Source organism: Diospyros lotus, chromosome 9 (genome assembly GCF_014633365.1).
Source record: "Diospyros lotus cultivar Yz01 chromosome 9, ASM1463336v1, whole genome shotgun sequence".
NCBI lineage: Eukaryota > Viridiplantae > Streptophyta > Magnoliopsida > Ericales > Ebenaceae > Diospyros > Diospyros lotus.
In genome coordinates this window covers 6436115-6459530 of record NC_068346.1, presented here as the reverse complement: position 1 = coordinate 6459530, position 23416 = coordinate 6436115, and the positions used below count along the sequence as shown (strand labels likewise).

At 39.9% G+C, this 23416-nt stretch overlaps 2 protein-coding genes across 5 annotated transcripts in view; both read right to left on the bottom strand.

The window, feature by feature from the left end:
- Nucleotides 1-1171: 1171 nt before the first annotated feature.
- LOC127810121 (probable transmembrane ascorbate ferrireductase 3) lies at nucleotides 1172-4086 on the bottom strand. Its single transcript, XM_052349393.1, has 4 exons — nucleotides 3200-4086; nucleotides 3064-3112; nucleotides 2541-2740; nucleotides 1172-1665 (listed from the first exon to the last, which is right to left on the bottom strand). Exons 1-4 carry the CDS (start codon nucleotides 3359-3361, stop codon nucleotides 1402-1404), a joined length of 675 nt encoding a protein of 224 aa, XP_052205353.1. The 5' UTR covers nucleotides 3362-4086; the 3' UTR covers nucleotides 1172-1401.
- Nucleotides 2645-23416, bottom strand: part of LOC127810120 (mediator of RNA polymerase II transcription subunit 27) — a 36257-nt gene continuing 15485 nt past the window's right edge. The window contains exons 3-9 of one of the 4 annotated variants that reach the window (XR_008025361.1): nucleotides 8011-8467; nucleotides 6016-6075; nucleotides 5837-5905; nucleotides 5689-5732; nucleotides 5373-5613; nucleotides 3064-3112; nucleotides 2645-2740 (exon numbers count right to left, since the gene is read on the bottom strand). Coding sequence is in view for 2 of the 4 variants with exons in the window: in XM_052349391.1 (XP_052205351.1) it covers nucleotides 5430-5613; nucleotides 5689-5732; nucleotides 5837-5905; nucleotides 6016-6075; nucleotides 8011-8467 (814 nt within the window). In the remaining 2 variants the exon portion in view is untranslated. Of the gene's footprint in view, nucleotides 2741-3063; nucleotides 3113-4385; nucleotides 4587-4822; nucleotides 5614-5688; nucleotides 5733-5836; nucleotides 5906-6015; nucleotides 6076-8010; nucleotides 8468-23416 lie in introns of those variants that run through there. The other 3 variants (XR_008025362.1, XM_052349391.1, XM_052349392.1) reach the window with 3 other exon arrangements.

Sequence of the window (23416 nt, the reverse complement as noted above, 5' to 3'; positions counted from 1 at the left end):
GACGGATGCATGCGTGAATTGCTCAGCCCAGTGCAGATCACAATTAAAAATATTTTTTAATATTAAAATTATTTTTAATATAAAAATTAATTTTTTAATATAAAAATTAATAAATTTTACTAATAATTCAGTCAAAAAAAAATTTGTAGTCTCCCTTACATAGATTTCTAGATCCGCCCCTACACACAGCACACTCATTGTTTGCTTTAGTCTCCAGGCTTCACTTCAACATCTGCCATTTGTGATTTGTGATTTATGTTATTGTATTGTGATTGTTAGGTCGATTCTGCCCGCCCATAGCAACAAAGCAGCCTCTCCTGTCGGTGAGCCCGCAACTACAAATGCATCCCCGGGCCTTGGCCAAGGCACCAAACAGCAACGCCGCTGCTTTGAAGGTCACACTCGTCACCAGTGTCACCGCTACGGCAATAAGTTTATTCTTTAGCTTTAACTTCTTGGTTTGTTGTTTTTTAGGCTTTCTAGGTATTTTTTTGCTTTGATTTGTTGTGAACTTGTGATTTTTTTTTTTTTTTTTTTCTGTAAGTGAACTTGTGAAATTGTGATTTGCTATCTTCCATTTTGATTATTTGATTCACTGATTCTAGTATGTTAGTTACTAATATGCTCTGTTTGTGAAAATTAATTTGAGAAAGAAAGGAAATGTTTGTGTAAAAATATGAATTATTTATTTTTTATAAAAAAAATTAATACTCTTCGAAAGATCTGAACAAATTTTTTCGCCTAAGACTCCCAAATTCATTAGGCCGGCTCTCTTTTCACATGTAAGGCAAAAACTTGAACATCTCGATTAGTTTTAACTGGACTTAGTGAGTAGCAAAATGTGAGTTTAAGATCTACTTATTTTTATATGAACTAAGTTAGATCAAGATTTGAGGTGAAAAACAAAAAAAAAAATGATGACGGCATATTCAAGTCATTCATCAAGGAACGGTAACCAATGCTCTTAAGCTTCACCAAGCTTCATTGAAGCCTATATACTTCTGGAACACATTACAACTTGGGCCTTTCCAAATAGTATATATGGGTCCTGTGAAATGTGGCGAGTATTAAAACGCCAGAACCAACCCTTAAGCTCTAAAAGTTTTGAGTATTGGAGGAACACTTGTGTGTAAAAACGTTTATGTGAAAATCAATTTTAATTAAGGATAATTAAGAGTTTCAAATGCCCATTCATTTGGAGGCCCAATTATAGTTCAATTTTATTAACATACAGTGATGAATTAAACCAAAACATACAGATTACCCACCCACCCAAAAAAAAAAATACACAACAATTCCTTCAAACCACAAAACAAATAAACAATAAACAAAAAAGAAAAAAGACTCGTGGAAGACTGGTTTATGAAATGAATAATCAAACATATATATAGAACAAATTAATTAATATAGATAGCGAGCAAGAGTAATGGAGAGATCAACTGTAATGCCAAAGAGGAGGATAGCAAGTCCGGTGAAGTTGATGAGACGAGATTCATTGTTGTCCTGTAGCTTCAAAAACCCTACTTTCTCCATCAATCCTGTCAGAGCTGCGCACACTGACATGTACAGCAGTGCTCTTCCATAGCTTATGTGCCATGGCATCGCCCTTCTTCTCGTCCCTTCTGTAGCTTTTGGGAACATGAACAGAGTGAACCCAAACAGCCACTGTCATGACACAAAACAAAAACTCCATCAATAACAATCTAATATGACAATTGGGTGGTAGCATGGCCATAGATGGTATCTATTGGTGGGTTTGAAATCTCGAGTTAAGTCTTGTGAGTTCTTATTTAAGTTTCATGTGATCTCGTGTGTCATTTTTTTACTGAGTTTAAAAAGTAAAATGACTGATAATACTTTTATTGAAATCTAACAACAGATTTGCTCAATTTTTCTAAACAATTTTATTAATTGTCGATATTGAGCCATTAATTGCAAGGGGTTCTCTAATTAACTTATCTTGCTGTCAACAGAGCCCTTAGCATTGGGCTTATGTCTAAAATAATAATAATAATACCTCTCCCACATATTCTATTTTTGAGTTTTTGGTGGGTATTAGGAAGATATTAATAATTTATTACTGTCAATTAACAATTTCAAATAAAAATATCATCTCCAGGTATAATTTGTTCTTCTTTGAATCTAAATTTATCAGATATAGGATCCGATTTCATGTGGTTTTGATTTGTAACATATCGGATTCATATGATTTATCTCACAAAATATATTTTTAAAAAATAAACATGTTTTTCACTTAGTTATTTTAAAAAATAAACTATATAAACCCAAAATATAAAAAATAAATGGGGTGAAATTAATTGCATAGATTCTGAATCTTCAGCCGTCTAAACCTTTGTAGTTTAAGAAATTAATTCTCACTTTTCTTTTTGCTAAATATCACTAATATTTTTTCCATTCTATGAACCATTTTGTAAGGATGAGAAGATGGTGAAGGCATAGTAACAATTAAAAGGGAATTTCATGTTTAATGTAATAATATAATTAAATTTTGGAGGGTAAAGATGTAATAATGATCATACCTGCAAACCATACAGGCAGAAAGTGCCCATGCCAATCCAAGAATGCAAGCTATACATATTCTTTATATTTTGCTTGTCATGAAACTTGAAGACAGAATATATCCCAACGATCCCCAGAGTTATAGCTATAACGTGCAGAAACATATGAGAAAACTTCTTAATATCCCTTTCAGCTGCCACCGTCTTGAAGGCCATCATAGCTGCTCACATCACCACGAAAAATAAAAATAAAAAAAGTCATTCTCCCTCTCATCACAAAATCATATATAAAAAAAAAAAAAAAAAGTGTATTTTAAAATATGTAGCTTAGAAAACTCGTGAACATTCTTAATGCACGAGATTCATTGCTAGCACCTATAAGCAATCTGAGTAATCTCAAATTAATCATTCTATTATGACATTTCTTCTTTTGTCTTTTTACAATATTTCATTTGTCAAGACTCAAGACTCAAGACATGTGTTTGAGAGTATAGAGTCAGCAAACAAAAATGGTATACGAGATTGGTAAGTAAGAAAATATTACCTTGAGCCCCGAAGAAAATAAATCCGAAATACATAAGAAAGGGGTGAACCTGTCAAGAAAAAATAGGATCAGCATGAATAAGATAAGCAAGTCACATAATTGCGTCACTGTAAGTTGATAACAAGCGTTCATTTACATTGAAAATCTGATATGGGTTTTCAGAATCCAGGTTGAGGCCCTCACGAAAATGCAGCAACCAAATGAGCAAGAGGATGAGTGCAGTTATACCGAACAGCTGTGCTAGAACAGTAACACTAGAAGCTGCTGTCCGATGACCGACTCTATGGAAGCTATCCATAGCGAGTTGGGGACCGGTTCTGGATCGCTTTGGTAGACGGACTGTTTATTTCGGGCTTTGGCCAGTGTTCGTATAGGATGGGTTATTATAGATGTTTCTTTAGATCTTTAATGACAAAAAAAAGCTTCTTTCTTTGTTCTTGGGGTTGCTTGGAATGCTAGGTTTGGTATTTAGTTTGGTGGGGCAAGCCTCTGAGCTTTATGCCTGGGATTACCAAGGCATCAAAGCCAGCTATAACACTTGGCTGAATGGCAAGGGATGCTGTGCTCCAGTGCACTGTTCTGATAAAACTTGGTTCAAGTCCATTTATTAGGAATTTGCAAGGAACAAAGCTTGAAATGCAAGAAAAAATGACATGCTACAAATTCCTTTAGCATTGGAACACAAGGAATCAATAAAAGAAAGCAATGAGAATGAAAGAAAATAAGGGCCATTTGCAATAAACGTTAACGCAAGGAACACGAAGGAATAAAGTAGAGAAGAGATGATAGCTGTCTTCTCTTTTTGTTATAATCCTTTATGGGTCTTTTTGTTTCCCTACATTTCTTTCAGATGTATAAATATAGCCTGGCATTTCTTCGTGACGAGAATCTTTCCATCAAACTAGCTCATAAATTACAACTTGTAACCAATGTAGAACTTGTTGAATGCACGACTATTCATCAATTGCCATATGCTTGGAAGAATCAATAAACCATTCTCCTCCACATATATCCGATCAATACTGAATCCGTGGTGCAAATCAACCTTCTATGAAACCTCCGTGGTTCTATTATATGGTGCCATCTTGAGATCCACAAAGACACCTATTAAATTCAATACACAACTATCTTCTCAAAATCCTCCATGACCAAAAGGTTAGAAAGATCAAATACGGTTTGGAAAGCAACTTTGATTTTCTTTATGATCTGAACTCTGAAAGAGATCTAACCATACAATTGCATCCTGATGAATACTTCAATTGAGGTTGTAATTGTAATTGCAGAAACATATATCAAACACAGCTTATGGCAACCAAGTTACCAAAATGACTGGCAGAAACTAGAAGCAAAGATATATTTCATAGAGATTTAGGGATAGTAGGTCACTACAGGAACAATTTCAATACTATTACAAAACTGTTGGCAATAATAGAAGACTTCTGCTCGCTGCGATGCCTTCTTCTGAATCATCACATAACATGATTCACGTTTCACTTTACTCGGCATGAAAGCAACAAGTCGACCTTTTACAATTAAAGATGATATCAATAATCTTTGAAAAATGAGAGAGAGAGAGAGAGAGAAACTCAATGTTAATACACTAACAATTCAAAGGATCTTATTACACTAGTAGTTAAATTTGCAACTTATCTCCAATAATGCTTTGCATGTGTTAACTAAAAATAATGATCGGTCAAAATCTAAGGCTTGCTTACGTAATAAAAAAAAAAAAAACTATTACACCATTAGGGCATTAAAATCAAACTCAAGAAGAAAACTGTGATTCACGGTCTCATTTAGATACACCAGATTTGTCATTATTCCACGTTCAAAAGAATAATCAACCAATCATGAGAATTTCATGGGACTCAATCTGGTCGCATCAGCGAATGTAGTCTTAGAGCTCCACTTATTACAAAAGATGGACAACAGCTCCCATTAGCGACAGCAACTATTATCAAACTTTAATCTCACTAAGATGGAATCAGCTGGCATAGATTCTAGCTCGTCAATCAGACAACTATCACAACTCACATGAGCACAAATTCAAAATTCCCTAGTCATATTCCTTCAACATAGCTATAATCCGCAACTACAACATTATGCTCGTATGTCACACTGAAATTATTTTTCCAGCAGGCACTTTTACCACTTTCAGTTATTTGTTATTCAACAAGCTTTTAAAGAGACCCTTCAACTGAACAATTTTAAGATAATTAGCTCAAGTTACAAACTTCATGGAATTGAATAGTACCCCATTTTTGAAGGATAAACCCTAAAGTCGGACCAAACCAATTATTAAGTCTGACCTTTCTATATGCTCAGCTACAAGGCTATCTAGACATCTACGGCAGCAACTGATGAACCTATGTTTCCTCTGGGAAGCAGTCAACATGATAAGCCTGGTTCTCGTCTACACTCTGATCTTTGAATGAGATACTTTGTTGAGTTGATGAAGGCTTGCTACCAGTAAAGTTTCTGTAGGGGCGTTGAACTGGAGGCAATAGCAAAGCTGCTTGTGTATCCATTGACAGTAACCTTCCACATTTACTGCATCACAATCACTCAAAATCTAATACCAAAGGACACAGGAGAAAATCATTACAATAGAGGAGATGGCTATACCTGCACACTTTTGAGAATAGATTTTGATAACTGCAAATCCAGTGCTGCAAAACCAAATAAAGATATTTGAAAACTTGCCTGTGCTTGAAATGCAGTTCCAGGATCAATGAATACATCTATACAGTATAGCCCAGGTTATAGACAATACCAACAACGAATGAAGACTTGTTTCAGTTCTCCGGCCAAGAAAATATTGTAAAGCCAGACCGGCATGTTCCTGCAATGGGGAAAATATTAGTGTTACGAACTGCAGTTTTGAATATTTGGTATACCCTGGACCAATGGCCATATTACTGTAAAACTACAACAGCAAAGAAAAGCTGTTACCGTGATGTGTCTATAAACATGATACACTGAGAAGCCCCTTGCATGCACATGGCTGCCCCCCTGTTAAATACAGAATCATCATTGTCTAAGAGCAGAGGCATGTATATTATCTAGTAGCTAAGACAAATTTAAGTTCCTACTTTAAACTCTGTAACATCACCCTTTTGGGTGGCAGGGGATATCCAATCAAGCTAACAGGAGCTATGAAATCACATCATTAGTAGAATTGGCATCTTGATACAACAAAACCAGCGCAATTAATAACATAACTAGAACAGAAAACAAAGCTCACTGCCATGGAATAAGCAACTTCTCTGCTATGGTTCCAGATATGTATTAGTTTTTGGAACCAGCAGAAGTAAATATTCAGATAAAATCCATTTAAAATAGGACTATCAATCTAGCAGATGGTGAAGTTTCACAGGCCAATGGATTTAACAAAGGACCAAGGCAGACTCCATGAGCAACCTTGTAAGACAACCATATCAAAAATAGCGTCTAATCACTCAACATAAGCTTGTGGTCCTCCACATCCATATCAAAACAATAAGAAACAAAGCCCAAGAATCAAATAGTGCAGTTTAGATTTTAGAAGGCGATGATTAAGTTATTTTCAAGGAGAAAGTGTGATAGAAAGATTGGTTTGTTAAAGATTGTTAATTCTATATTTAATGAGATAGCTATTACTACTCAAAACACCTCAACGAGTATTCTGAGGTAGTCAAAGGAAAAGGCACTATTGCAAATTCTATGAACTTTTGTAGATCTAAGAACTAAATACACCTAGAATTAACATTTTCTTAAAGTAGCAAACTGAAACAATTAGTTATTGTTCATGTAAGGTTATTAACACAAAAGTAATTGTGACAAAAAATGATAAAGAACAAACAATATTTTCCATCTTCAAAGTTCCCACACATAAGAATGAAAAACAAAATGCAAATTATTCAAGCAATGTATTACACACTATTCCAAAATTCCTAAAATTTTCTGTTTATTCTCCATCCATAACAAGGTTGAACCATTGCTACTATACGGGTCATCAAAACCATTTCAAATTCTATGTATAGCACAAGATAATAATTGTTAAAAGCTTCAAGGCAGAAAAATAAAATAACCACATTAATAAATTTCCAGAGTATTAAAGGTGATCATATATTTATTCAGACAGCAGCTCAGTTTTCACAATTATCAGCCAGAATTTTTCCTCTTTTTCTTTTTGGGGGGGGGGGGGGGGGGTGGGTTGATAAGTATTATTTGTCAGAAGTTCAATTACTATAGACAGAAAGCCCTTGTTCCCACCCATGGAAAGTGTCTTTAAATAATAATATCATGAACATAAATTATAAACTAAATATCTTTGCCTAAGTTACCCCTAGCTTTTACCATACTAGAATCTCATTTATATAAACTAACATGATTTTATAGATCACAAACAAATCAGCAGTATAAGAACTCATTTCTGAACAATATGCCTGTCCAAAACCTAGATCTAAGCTGGAAGGATTAGTACTACTACCCAGTCTACTCCAAAATCAATTGAATTACAGATATTTGCTACTCCTCAGCCTGATAAACAAGCTCACTTAGACATTTGAAATAGCTTACCCTTGGTCTACTAAGCTCTGAAATAGGTGAGATTTGTCAAGCTCAAATATTGCCCCTTATCAATTCAAAGTTTTGAAAGAGGTCAAAGGTTCTACTCAGAATATGGCCACAACCAATCAGTTTAAGCCAATACAAAATGCATAACATATTGATGGAGACAATAATGATACAAAACCTCAAAACATTTTTCTTGATTCAACAGGGCTGTGGATATTCATACTTCGGTAAGAGAATAAGCAATTTTAACAAACAAAGAGAATTGGATAATCTGAAGCAACTAAATGGTGGTACACAACACTAAGTAAAAAAATTCAAAGGACCACATTTTGAAAATAACAAGGTTGGGGATGAGAATCAAGAAGCTGCTGCAACTGATAAATAAATTACCTCATCTGGTGAAAAGAAAGCAACTGCATCAGGATCAATGGAACCGGCTGGATGCAATGACACTACAGCTCTAAAAACAGAAGGAAACAACAGCTCAATTACAGCAACCTTGTCTGCAGTAATAACACGTTTGGTGCCTTGCCTTAGATTATTTGAACTACGAAAATTATGTTCTTTGGATGATTCTACAATACACTCATTGGATGAAGAGGGAAGTGAAGAAGCTCTCTTTAACCAATCCAGCCTTTCATAAGTAAAAACTTTCACATTTTTAACTTCTTTTTCCAGATTCAATAGAATATCTGATAGTGTTCTGTCATCATTAAGCTCTTCTTCATGACTGTCTGTTGAAACTTGGAAACCACTGTGTCTCTTTGAAACAGATTCTCCACCAGCACCATCATCAAGGTGAGGAAAAAATCGCCGTTTTTGATCAGTAAATGCCTTGAGAGCCAACCTGCATGAGTACATTAGAGTTCAGCAGCAATCTCATTAACAAGCTGAATTGGGTGATGGAATCAAGATAGTGGGACAAAAAACAACAATCCTTAACTCCACTAGGTGGCATCAGTTTATAGAAGAAACGATGATAGTATTAAGTCATTGGTCCTATTTACATAAGGAAAATAAACTAAAATTAACAGCAATGAAGTGGACCATATATAAAAAATATGCATAAAGATAGAAAAATATGTATCTACAAGCAAAAATAAACTAGCTACAAACAAAACAAATGTGGAAAGACAAAATTGAAACACCCTATCCAAGCCCCCCAAAACATGAGAATATTTTGTTCCCGATATTCAATTTTACTCCCTATCCCTTCAAAACTCACTTATTCCTCTCATGTCAAGTTCTCTGATAAACAAGGAGTACTTGCCCACAAGCACACCTTTGTCAGATCTGAGAATCTGACAGGGAATTCTCACAATTTGGTGAGAATCAGAGACGGGATTAGGGAAAATGGAAAGAACAGAAAATGAGAGAGAGAGAGAGAGAGAGAATTGGAGGAGGGAAATCAGAAATATCTCAATTGTATTCGTCGATGATCGCAATTGGGCTGGATCAGTTTGTTATATACTGATCCCAGCAACCAAGGAAAAGGTGCCAAGGGCCGCCAAAATAATAGAGCACAACTGCTTAAGCACTTATCTAGGTACAACCAATTACAGCTATAACTACCCACTCAATGTACAACCTCCATAAGCAGTAGGTAAATGACAAATACCCCCCCCAAAAAAATTTATTGTCCTCAATAAATACAAAGAAGGGTGGCAGCTTGTGGAAACTGTTTGAGCAGGTCAGGCCCATGTGCTGTCGTCCGAGTGGAGGTGGAACCATTTCACTAGTACTTGAGTTAGAGAAGCTCCCTGCTTGTAGATGATCCTCCTGTCCACTATGGCAGCCGTTTCCATAGTAGGGGTAGCTTCTCTAGCAACTGGAGGTAAAGGGGGACTCAATTGGTGTGTTCTACTGACTTCTTGAGCAATGATACATGGAATACCGAGTAGATTTGGGAGTCAGCAAGCAGTTGGAATTTATAAGCAACATTTCCAAACCTTGCGATATTAGGAAAGGGGCCATAGTATCGCGGACTCAATTTAGAAACCTGCCCTGGTTAGGGTCTTAGGATGGGAGCGTTTTAACTTCAGATAGACTTCATCCCCCACTGCAAACTCCCTTTCACTCCTGCTTCCGTCAGCAAACTGCTTCATTTGATTCTGGGTAGTTGCTAACTCTTTCCTTAGCAAGTGTAAAACATGTTGCCTTTGCTGTAGGTAGGAATCCACGGCTGCTACTATAGTTGGTCCCCCAATGGCTGGCAGGAGAGGCGGCTTGTACCTGTACAGTGCTTCTAATGGTGACATTCTGATGGAGCTATGGCAGCTCCACCATTAAGCTAGGGAGAGGCATTTGTGCCAACCCTTGGGTTGCAGGAAGCAAAGGCAACAGAGATAATTTTCTAGGCATTGAGTCACCCTCTCCATTTGTCCATCTGTCCGGGGATGATAGGCAGTGGACATGTGTAGTTTAGTTCCTACAAACTTCAATAGCTCTTCCCAAAACAGGCTTGTGAACACCTTGTCCCAATCTGATACTATGAATTGTGGGGGTCCATGGAGCTTCGCTACTTGGTCCAGGAAGATCCGGGCCACTTCTTGTGCAGTGTAGGGGTGGGAAAGGCTTAGGAAATGAGTAAATTTCGTAAATCGGTCCACCACTACCAACATGTAGTCCCTTCCTTCTAACTTTGGTAATCCTTCTATGAAGTCCATGGACACACTTGCCCATGCTTGCTCAGGTGTAGCTAAAGGTTGCAGTAAACCTATGATGGCCACTATCTCATGTTTGAACCTCTTGCAAATATCACATGCCATAACAAACTCCACCACAAATATCTTTAATTGAGGCCAATAAAAGAGTTATTTTACCTTGTGATAGGTGTTTTGTATGAATGCCCCCCTGCGGAGACTCATGTAGGGACTGCAATATCTTCCTCTTAAGTTGGTCACAATCACCAATTACCAGCCTCCCTTGATATCTTATCATCCCATTAATTAGTGTGTGAACTTGGCTACTCGAAGGGTTCATGACCAGCTACTCTAGAAGTTCTTTAGTCCCTTTATCCTTTTCATAACTTGCTCTCACTTCCTGATACGAGTCAGGAACAATGGTTGTGATAGCTACAGATGTTCCCTCTTCAAAACAACAGGAAAGAGCATTTGCAATAACATTCTCCTTTCCCTTTTTATATTGAATGACATAGTCTAGCCCCATGAGTTTGGCCATCCTCTTCTTTTGCAAATGCATGTGCAATTTCTATTGCAACAGGAATTTCAAACTTTCATGGTCAATCTTGATTATAAACTGCCCTCCTCCGAGGTAGTGTCTTGTCAACTCCCTAAGGATCTAACGGGTAGTTCTCGATCAATAAATGGATCGATCGATCGATCGAGAGAGAGGGAATATGGAAGAGAAGAATGCAGAGCGAGAGAGAAACTGCACATGAGCTGGGAATGTGTTAACTGCTAATGCAGCAACAAAGTTGGTACAACCCTTTACAACATACTTACATCATATACTACCTTTCCCTTCTACTATATTTAATTACACATGACAATTATTCCCCCCCCCCCCCCCCAAATCAAAATTTTCTTGTCCTCAAGAAATGTTGAGGAGGCTTGCCACTCAAGGAAACTGCTTAAGGAGATCTAGAAAGTACTCTCAGGTATTATTATCCGGGTGAAGGTCAGACAATTGGACGAGGACTTGATTGATGGGAGCCCTTTGCTTGTAGATTACCCTTTTATCCACGATAACTGCAGGTTCTCTTATACTATCACTCGCATTGGAAGATGTGGTAGGGTTGAGCTCACTGGTTGTGCTCCAACTAACTTCTTGAGAAGTGAAACATGAAACACTAGATGGATGTTGGAGTCCTCTGGCAATTATAGCCGATAGGCCACATTACCCACCTTGGCGGTAATGGGAAATGGCCCATAGAACTTTGGGTTTAACTTTAAGCTAGACTTTTGGAGTAGGGCCCTCAAATAACCCAATTACAGCTTCAAATACACCACCTCCCCCACTTGGAACTCCCTTTCACTCCTTTTTTCTGCAAACTACTTAATGTGATTCTTGGAGTTGGTCAATTCTGTCTTGAGTACTTGAAAAGCTTGTTGCCTTTGCTATAAGTAGCATCTAGGGCTGCCACTGTAGAAGAGTCTCCCAATGCTGGTAGCAAGGGAGGTTTGTAACCATAAAGAGCTTCAAAAGGGGATCTCTTTATAGAGCTGTGATGGTTGGAATTGTACCACCATTGAGCCGTGGCAAGCCATTTGTGCCAAATCTTGGGCTATACGAAACAAGAGCACCTCAAATACATTTCCAAACACTAGTTAACTCTTTCTATTTGGCCATCGAATTCAGGATGATAGGTGGTGGACATGTTGAGCTCGACCCCTAATAACCGTATCAACTCTTTCCACAATAGGCTAGTAAAAAATTTTCTTTATCTGACACTATAACCTTAGGTATCTCGTGCAATTTCACTATTTAATCCAAAAATACCTTAGCTATTTCCTGGGCAGGGTAAGGATGCGTCAATCCAATAAAATGGTCGTATTTGGTGAATATGCCCACTATCACCATGATGCAATCTTTCCCTTCCAACTTTGAAAGCCCTTCAATGAAATCCATGGATATGCTCTCCCAAGGTCCTCCTAGAATTTCCAAAGGCTACAGTAGCCCTAGATATGCTACATTCTCTGTAATTTGCTATGAGGTTTTCCTTTCCCTTCCTATACTATATTGTGTAATCCAACCCCATCAGCTTTGGCATCCTCTTCTACTGTAATTGAGTGTGCAACCTTTGCTGTAACAAAAATTTCAAACTTTCATGGTCTGTTTTAAACACAAATGTACCTCCCTCCATGTAATGTCGCCATTTATCCACAACCATCGACACTGCCAATAGCTCTTTTTCATATATGCTCAATCCCAAGTGTTTAGGGGCTAGTGCTTGGCTAAGAAAAGCCAAAGGTCTGCCCTCCTAAACTAACACAACCCCAATCCCACTAGCACTCGCGTCCGTCTCAAGTATGAATGGCTTATTGAAGTCTGGTAGCCCTAGAGTAAGTACCTCACTCATAGCCTTTTTGAGGTTGCAAAAAACCTCCTCAGCCTCCTTATCCCAATGGAACCCATCTTTCTTCAACAATTCTGTTAGTTGCCGACTAATATGCCATAATTCTTAACAAACTGATGGTAGTAACCGGTTAATCCCAAGAATCCCCTAAGACCCTTGACATTTTCAGGCCTAAGCAACCTTAACATAGCTGCCACCTTGCTAGGGTCAGTACTCACCCCTACATTAGATACAATGTGGCCCAAGTACTCCATTTGTTCTTATGCAAAGGCACATTTTGACTCCTTGATATACAATTGATTGAGCCCAAGGACCTCAAAAGTAGTTTTAGGTGATCAAGATGCTTGGCAAAGGATGGGCTATAGATGAGAATATCATCAAAAACACTAAGATAAATTGTCGCAAATAGGGTTCAAAAATCTAATTCATAAACGCATAAAAGATAGCTAGGGCGTTGGTGAGACTAAAGGGCATAACTAGGAATTCATAGTGCCCTTGGTGGATTTTGAAGGTTGTTTTGTGAATGTCTTCAAGCCTCATTCAAATCTGATGATAGCCTGACCTAAAATCTAATTTGGTAAAAATAGTAGCACACTTAAGCTCATCAAGCAAGTCTTCCAAAATAGGTATTGGGAATTTGTCTTGATGGTTATGGCATTTAGTTGACAATAGTCAACACAAAACCTCCATAAACCATCTTTCTTTTTGACAAGTAATACAGGTGAAACAAAAGGGTTGTGGCTGGGTTGGATAATGATAGGCCACCGGTGTACCGGACCTACCAAAGACCAGCAAGCATGAAGGGGAGAATAGGGAATTAGCACATGCAGGTTGATACAACCAACATGTGCGTATGAGGGGTAGTTTTGTAATCCATAGGCTGAGGGAATAATCTGCATGTGTAAGGGAATTCGGTTAGAGAGGGACAGAGGAGCGGTATAAAGAGCTGAGAAGAAGAGGGAGAGGGTAGCTAGTTTTTGATAGAAGAATTGGGAGAGTAAGGGCCTCTCGAATGCCCTGGTTTGTTCTTGTTTTCTTGCTGAAAAGTATTGATAGTTATTGGTAATTAATTGTTGTTTGGATTTCTATCGGGGTTCCTATCAATTTGGTGTCAGAGCGTTTCGATCCAAATGGTGAACTTGACTGATCCAGTCGGTGATTTGGAGATGAGGGTGGAAGGCATTCCACTGGGAGATGATGCCATGAGGAGTGCATTTCAAAAGATGGAGAGACACCTAGCGAACCTGCTAGAGCTGTTCGCGAGGATGCGAGCGAGATGAGAAGAACAGGAGCGGGCGAGCAAGAGGAAGAACGAGGAGAGATGGGAGGAGCAAGAGAGAGAGAGAAAGGGGGAGCGTGATGAGGAAGACCAACCTGCGGGTTTGCCCGTGTCAAGGGAGGGAACGCCGGTAGCTGGAGGGAGAAGTGGCGAAGGGGGCGGCTGGGTCGATGGTGTCAGAAGGCAGCAGTACCGTGGGAGACGCCTGTAAATACCCATCTTCGAGGGAGATGATCCAAATGGCTGGGTCTTTAGGGCTGAGCGCTACTTCCTGGTGAACCAATTGTTCGAAGCGGAGAAGTTGGAGTCGGCGACCTCATACTTTGAAGGAGCGACTCTGTCGTGGTTCCAGTGGGAGCAAAGACGACGACGGGTGAGGAGCTGGACGGAGCTCAAGGCGATGTTGAGGGATAGGTTCAAGACCGCGCAGGAAGGCACGGTGGAAGAGAGGTTCCTTGCGCTTCGACAGTAGGGGTCCGTCAAGGGCCCCTTTATCAACGGACTAAAGCCGGTCATCCGAGCCGAGATGAGGGTGTCGAGGCCGATCGGGCTAGAGCAGATGATTGAGGAAAAGATGGAGGGGTTGCAGAAGGGAGTCGACACCAGAAGAGGGGAGGTGCAATCGATGGAAAAGAAGGTAGCAATCATGCAGGACCAATTCGCATACTTGAGGATGAAGTGGGAGGATCCAAAACAGGAGAAGAAGAGCAACGCGAAGGAGGGGGATAGACCTTTGGAATTTACCCAGAATTCCGAGGGATCACCTGGAATCAAAATGGGCAGGGAGTTTGAGGGTGGAATTGGAGGGAATTGGCGTCCGGACGTGCATGGAAGAAGGATGGAGATGCCGCTCGTTGAAGGTGAAGAATGTGACGGCTGGATATTCCAAGTCGAACGTTACTTTGCGGAGGCTGGGATGACTGATGAGGAGAAGTTAGATGCAGCAGCATGGTGTTGGGAGGGTGTTGCAATTTCATGGTTCCAGTGGAAGCAACGGAGATGAAGAGTGAGAAGCTGGGAGGAGTTGAAGGGGCTACTATGGAATCGCTTAGGGTCCATGCTGGAAGGCACGGGGGACGAGCTGTATATTGAAGGGGGATTGCCAGTTGAGCAGATGATGGTGTCGCGAGGCAGAGTGGCTGCCAACGACAATGGTGTTGGGGAGTTCCACGGCGAGGCAGAAGGGCAACCGACAATCGATCCATTTAAAAGGCCACGGACGGCTGATCCGGTGACAGCCAAGAAAAGCATCTTGCCGAGGAAGGGGACGCCATCACAGTCCATGTGGTTTGGGAAGATTGTTTGACTCTTAGCCAGGTTTCTCAGAAATTTTACATGGGGTTGGTTGATAATGGAGGGCCCCCCATGCATTCTCACCATCATGAGGTTATGATGGTGGAAGGGCAGCATGTTTCTAGAAGTCAATGGCTCAATTTGCATTCTGTTGTGGAGCCCAATGATATAGAAGTTCCGCTTATGATAATGGAGTCTTGTTTAAATTCTGATTGGCTCCAACATTCTTTTCACTCTTGGGCACAGAGATGTCAGAATGCAAACAGTGTTGAATCTGTTGAAATGCTGAAGGAGGAATTGGTTGATTCTACTCTATGGGATGAGTTAATAGATTTTGGGCTTTCAAGGGTTGGTCTCATCAACAACACTGGTGATTTATCTGGTCCGGCTGTTAGTGGGACATCGCTATGGGGAAAAGATGAACCTCAGTTAACTGCATCTAAGCATCAGCAAGAAAGACGAAAGAAACGGTCTGCTGTTGGAACGCCTGACTATTTGGCTCCCAAAATTCTCTTAGGGACAGGGCATGGTGCAAATGCGGATTGGTGGTCTGTGGGTATCATTCTATTTGAATTGATTGTTGGTATCCCACATTTTAATGCTGAGCATCCTCAGATAATATTTGATAATATTCTCAACCGAAAGATACCTTGGCCCCAGGTACCTGAAGAAATGAGCTATGAAGCCCAAGATCTCATTGATCGGTTATTAACTGAAGATCCTCATCAGAGACTAGGAGCAGGAGGAACCTCGGAGGTGAAGCAGCATGCATTTTTCAGAGATATTAACTGGGACACCCTTGCTAGACAGAAGGCTGCTTTTGTTCCTTCATCAGAGAGTGCACTTGACACCAGTTACTTCTTGAGCCAGTACTCATGGAATTCTGCAGAGGAACATGTTTTTTATGCTACCAGTGAGTTTGAGGACAGTGAGAATGGTAGCCCCACTGGTAGTAGCAGTGGTGCAAGCAGTCGCCATGATGAACTGGGAGCCCTACAATATGATTCAGCAACAATTTCCTACTATTCACCTTGAGGACAAGGTGAAAGGGGGGGGGGGGGGGAGTAATGATAGGCCACTGGTGTACCGGACCTACCAAAAACCAGCAAGCATGAAGGGGAGAATAGGGAATTAGCACATGCAGGTTGTTACAACCAGCATGTGCGTATGAGGGGTAGTTTTGTAGTCCATAGGCTGAGGGAATAATCTGCATGTGCAAGGGAATTCAGTTAGAGAGGGACAGAGGAGCGGTATAAAGTATTCCTGCATGTGTAAGGGAATTCAGTTAGAGAGGGACAGAGGAGCGGTATAAAGAGCTGAGAAGAAGAGGGAGAGGGTAGCTAGTTTTTGATAGAAGAATTGGGAGAGTAAGGGCCTCTCGAATGCCCTGGTTTGTTCTTGTTTTCTTGCTGAAAAGTATTGATAGTTATTGGTAATTGATTGTTGTTTGAATTTCTATCGAGGTTCCTATCAGATAATTGATTTGTGCATCATGTCTTCAATGAGTCTTTCAATTTCAATTTTTTGTCTTGGTGGGTAACGGTAGGACCTTACACTGACAGGCACTATATTTGGTTTCAAGTTAATAGGATGATCAAAAGGTCTCTTGGATGGTAGGGAGTTGGGTTCCATAAAAAGGTCCCTAAACTCAATTAAAAGCATATTAAGAGAGTCAGTCTCTTGTACCTTTCTTTAGGCATGAGAGTTGCTGCTCACAGTAACAGCTATCTCCCCTTCTTGTTCTGTATTGTCCTCTGTAGGCTCTAAGGCTTGAATGGAGAATAGTTGTGCTACCTTGGTGAATTTAATTTTGAATATCCGTTGCAGCTTCTTACCCAAAATCATCTTGCATACTAATGCAATCATTGTTCCTGTTTGAAGACCCGACCCAAGGCCAGCCTGACCTAAACTGGGTAGCTTAGAACTGGCCCAAACAGTAGCGTCAGAACAATAGCAAAACTTCATAAGTTTTAGGATTCCACTTCATGTTTGATTAGGGTTTTACTTCTATTAGGATTTTAGTTGAATTTTATTTACAAGTATTAGGTGGATTAGCCAAACTCTATAAATATACTTAGAAGCTAGGAGTTGTAATCAATTTTTTATTCAATAAATTCCAACAAACCAGTTCGATTTTTTCTAACAAGCAGCTTTGGTTCTTGCGCCTAGTTGAGAGTCCAGCTTTGGTCGTTGAAGTTTGTTCTCTCAAGAGTACTTGAAACTTATTGTTTCAAGGGTTTCTTTGTATGCTTTATTTACACACGTTGCGTCACATACCCCTACTTTAGGGTCTTTCTTCTTCCATCTTTCTCAAAAGTTACCTCTATTTTATTAAAATCGAAGCTGATTGGACTTACCCCCTTTATCCAATCAACACCCAGAACCACATCACAACCCCTTAACTTGAGCAACCTCAAGTCAGCTGTGAAATCCTCCCCATTCATCTCCCAACGGAATCCCTTGCACAATGATTGACTTAAAACTTTGTTGCCATTAGCGACTGTTACTAATAGGGGATGGGATTGAGTGACTTCACACCCCAATCTCATTACCATAGCTTCATCCAAGAAGCTATGGGTACTCCCACTTATGGGACATGTTGGAGAGTCCTAGCTACTAAGGAGTTCATTAGAGAGAAGAAATTGTTTCAGGACAGTTGTTAGCTCTTCCTTCCACCTTTATAATCTTGTTGTTGGCCACCCCTTTTAAGACATGTAATGAGATTTCTCTCCTATCTTCCCCATCAATCTCAGAGAGTTCCTCTCCTTCCTCTACATCATCATCTTCTCCTTCCAGCAATAGCAACTACCTTTTGCACCCATGGCATAGGAAGTACTTATCCCCACATTTATCACACAACCCAGCTTGACACCTTTGTTCCATCAATTTTCCTCCATTTGTAGGAGTAGGGTTGGTAGAGGGTAGGGCCAATACCCATTTACCACTGTGCCCCATATCCCTAGCAAACATTCTGTTCCCAACCTACCAACCCCCTGTGATTACTCCCTTTGCCTGGCTCCTCTATTTTTTCATCAAAGCCTCAATAATCAATTCTTGTAGTCTCGCACTCTCAGTAGCCTGCTTAACTGTCTAAGGCTGTATCATCTTCACCATTGGCCTCACTTCATCCCCTAAGCCACTACTAATAAAACTCGATACAAAGTATTCCTCAGACAAATGGGGACTGTGCACCATCATTAAGGACCTTAGCTCTTCAAACTTGAGCTGATAGGCCTACACTGTTCCTTCTTGCTTGAGTTTGTTAAACTCCTCAATTATATCCCTCATACTCCTATCCCCAAATCTCTCACAGAGATCATCAACAAATACATTCCATGAACTTCCTTCCTTCACCACACTCTAACCTTGAAACCATGCATCTCCCATATCGTTTAGGTAAGCAGAAGCTAGGGTGATCTTTTGTTGTTCTGATAGTTGATATAGGGAGAACATCCTTTCACATCTCCTTATCCACCATCTCGGATTCTCCCCTTCAAAAAGTGGAATCTCCAATTTCGGCACAGGGAAGCTCGGCTGGTTACGATTAGCCTGAGCTCTTGGCCTCCTTTCCCTTATATTTTTTCCCACCATTTCTGGTTCAAACTCAAATTCTGACATCCCTACTGATCGGTGCTCCATTCCCACTCTGGGAAGGATGGGCTCCGACCTCTCCCCAGGAGGAAACTTAGGTGAGAGTCTTACTAATTGTTAGGATGCAAACATCCTCATGAACTAGTGCATCTGCTCCATCATTTGTTCTCGTAGTAGAGCACTCGGTTTCCGGTTCTCTTCACACTATCTTTCCATCGCCTAATCAATCCGGGTATCCATTCCTATTCTAATAGAGGATTTGAGAGTTCCCATCCTTGTTTGCATCTCTACCATCATTGTTGTAACCTGCTGCAACTGGGACTCCATTTGCTTCATTCTCGTTCCATTGGCTATGGCGATGAATTATCAATAATCGATCGACGCCCAAGAGCATTGCTCTTATACCAAATGTCAGCTCCCTAAGGATTTGAGGGGTAATTCTCGATCAATAGATGGATCGAGAGAGAGAGAGAGAAGGGAGGGAATATGGAAGAGAAGAATGCAAAGTGAGAGAGAAAGAGAGAATAGAGAGAGAAATTCATAATTACTTGGGAATTTTCATAATAATCTGTGGAAGAAGGTCAACAATTTTTATAGTTGATCCTAACCTCCCCCATGTGCAGGTAACTGCCTACATGAGCTGAGAATGTACCAACTGCTAGTGCAACAACAAACTTGGTACAATCCTTTATAGCATAGTTACATCATATACTACCTTTCCCTTCTACTATATTTAATTACAGTTACCTCCCCCCTTACATGTTAGTACATGACATGTCTCCACTTTTCTACTACTATTAATACTGCCAACAACTCCTCATATATGCCCAAGCCCAAATGCCCAGGGCCTAAGGCCTGACTTATAAATGCCAATGGTCTGCCCTTCTGCATTAGAATTACCCCAATTCCTATATTGCTAGCATTGGTTTCTAGTGTAAAGGGCTTGCTGAAATCTGATAAACCTAGCACCGGGACCTCACTCATTGCCCTTTTTATCTACACAAAGGCTTCCTCAACCTTTGGGCCCCAATTGAATCCATCCTTCTTCAACAATTCAATGAGAGGCATGTTGATCACCCCATAGTTCTTCATTGACCTTCTGCACTAATAGCCTGGGCTATATCAATCCCCACACTTATAGAATAATCCCAGTTGTCTCCTCTATTCCATAGTGGGATTCTTGATTGTCAGGGCATGTTAATTCCCTTTAGGTAGGCTGGAAGCCACCCTTGTCACCATAGCCTTAGAATTCCCTCCTGTAGGTAAGCTAATCAAGGGAACAGTATGAGATTGGACCTTGTTCCTTTTGTAGATAGATTCCACGGTTAATTCTTGTAATCAGGTCTTCTCTGCTGCTTGTCTAATAGTAGAGGGCATCATCATTATAACCATGGATCTCAATTCATCCCTAAGGCCACTAATAAAACTTGATACAAAGTATTGCTCGGTGAGGGATGGTTGAGCATTCCACATTAGGGCACCTAACTCCTCAAACTTCTCCAAATACTCTGTAAATGTTCCCTCCTGATTGAGTTTATTCAACTCTTCAATTACATCCGCCATATTCTTCTCTCTAAATCTTTTACACAATTCCTCAGCAAAGTCAATCCAACGTGTCTCAACCCCTCTAGATCGAAACCACCCCTGGAACCATGAATCAGTTGTATCATTGAGATAGGTTGTTGCCAAAGCAATTCTCTGAGATTCGACCACATTATAGAATTGTAAGAAACATTCACACCAACGGATCCACCACCTCGGCCTGGATCCATCAAACAAAGGTATTTCTAACCTTGGCAATGGTGTGTGATTACTAGCATGCGGGTTTAATTCCCTTACCTGAACACCAAGCCCCGTGTCCCGCAACTCCTCTGCCTCTGTTACTCCTTAAGGCCTTGGAAATATGACATGTCCGGCCAAATTCGAATTGGCTATGGTTCTGGGAGAAAATTTCTAAGGCAACCGGAATTGAGGTAGGGATGACAGCATGTTGAACATGTTGTTAATCCTCTAACCGTACTACTCCATAGCCTCCTGATGCCTTTTTAGTTGACGTTGCATGCTCTCCCAAGCTGTCGTCAACTCCTCTCGCATCCCATCTCTAATTGTAGCCGCATCTTCCCTGCTTTTGGTGACTGCCTCGTGCATTTGAGTCATCCCAAACTCCAATGCTTCTATTCTAGACTCCAGTTGTTTAAGTTTCGTTCCTTCCACCATCATCTAATCCGATCACCACACACTGCACCAATCAATCGTAATTCACTTCACTCCAATCATTGTTACTTCGCCAAGGACCGCCAACTCTGATACCAGAATGTCACCCCTCAAATCTGAGGCTTGGCTAATTCTGGAATTATAGAACAGAGAGGAAACTGGAGAGAGAATTTGAAAGAGGAGGGAGAATTAGAGAGAGAGAAAATGAGAGAAAGAATCAATCTCTTCATTGATGATTCCCATCCTCCGTACATGGCTTGTTTACAAGCTATTACCCTCGGTTGTTATAGCATAACCGAATAGGTACAAGTGGCTAAAGCGGTAACTGCTTAGTACAACTGCTTATTCATCTATAGTCTCTATTACAAAAATACCCTCGGCGTCGTGACAGCTCTGCAGCTATTCTCGGATCTAGCCTCCAACTTCATCTCGGATCTAATTGATAGCCCCATCTAACTTCGTCTCTAATCCATCCATCGAGCTCTCCAATTTCCGATCCATCAAGACAATCGCCTCATTATTCCTGTTGGATCCGATTTCCAATAGATCCACCCTAGCTTGCAAATAAGAGATTGTTGAGTTGAATTGCTACAGTTGGGATTTAAAGTTCTTCATTCGAGTGTTGTCCACCATCAGAGTAAGGATAGCAAGGGGCTTCACTGGCCGAGGATGTGCTTTGATACCAAAATTGTCAGATATGAGAATCTGACAAGGAATTCTCACCAATTTAGCAAGAATCAGAGAAGGGATTAGGGAAAATAGGAAGAACAGAGAATGAGAGAGGGAAGGATCGAGAAAGAGAGAGAGAATTGGAGAAGGGAAATCAGAAACTTCTCAATTGTATTCATCGATGATCTCAATTGGGCTGGATCAGTTTGTTATATACTAATCCTAGCAACCAAGGAAAAGGAGCCAACGGCTGCCAAAATCAAAAGAGTATGACTGCTTAAGCTCTTATCTAGGTACAACCAACTACCCACTCAATGTACAACCTCCATTAGTAGTAGGTACATGACAACCTTAAACTCAACCTTGGGCAACCTCAGCAGCCCCAAAAGAATAGAAGATTTAATAGCACAACATTATGTTATTATGACAAATCTAGAGCATGCTTTATGATGAAGATCGTAAAAACAAATATTTTGAGAAACAATATGTCACAAGCCTAGTGGCTTATATGTAATAAACTAGAGATGCATAGCTATAAGTAGTAATAACAGAATGGCTATAACAGATTGCATGTGCGGGCAGTTTCGCCTAGGCCACTTGTAGGAATCAGTTGTGATAACAACTAGTTGAGCGAGCCTATAAATGGGCATTGTATGTGAGGATGGGATCTATCAATGAATACATTCGATCTTTCCCTCCCTAATTTCTCTCTCTGATTCTCTCCCTCTTCTTAATTCAAATTCTCCCTCTCCTCTCTTTCTCAAATTCCCGATTCTTCCAAAATTGCCCAAGCCTCATACTCGAGGCTTGACACAATATTTTAGGTGTAAAAAGGGAAATTAATATTGTTTTATTAGTTTATTTATTTTTAATTTATTTCTTAGTTTCTTTGATTTCTTTTATTTCCTAGAATCCTAATTAGATAGGAATTATCTTTATAATCTTAATTTGATTGGGTCAAGAAATCCTAAGTAGGATTTTCACCTATTAGTTGTCTATAAGTAATCCTATAATGATGTATTATATGTCAGACTTTAATGAATAATATTGATTAATGATATTTTATTTGAGTAATTGGGATTACTCTTTTTTCTTTGGTTCGGGTTCTACATTACTTTAGTGTTTTAGGAAACTTGTGAACTCTATAAACAGGCCTTAACATAAAACGAAATTCCCTCTAAAGATGAATAAAAGTTGCAAGTTCTGGAAGATCTCTATCGATCCCTTCCCTATTTTTTCTCTTCCTTCCTCTTCTCTTTAATAGCTCTTTATCACTCTAATCTCTTATGAGTTATCCTTACAACCTTTTTTTCCTTTCTCTTAGACCTAAAATACCATTTTTAGCAATGTGTCTCTCTTTTTCTTTGATCTTGATTTTTCCCATGTCATACACCCCCTTCCTATTTCTTCTCCTCATTCTTTCTCTAAGTGTTCTCTCTCTACTTTTCTGATGTACGACGAATCTCGTTTATGGGGATACCAATGGATTGGAGGCTTATTTATGGTTAGAAGGCTAGGGAAAATTGTCGAAAGGACTATATTTTGTATATGTAATGGGTTGATGGGCAATTTAGAGGTAAAAGAAAGTTGAAAAGATGAATTTTAGGGGCTAAAAACAGGGCTGCAAGTACGGTTATGAGAATAAGAATCTAAAATTGAAGAGAGAGAGAGCGCTCTTATAGGCATCACCCATAGGGTTAACATTGCATCAA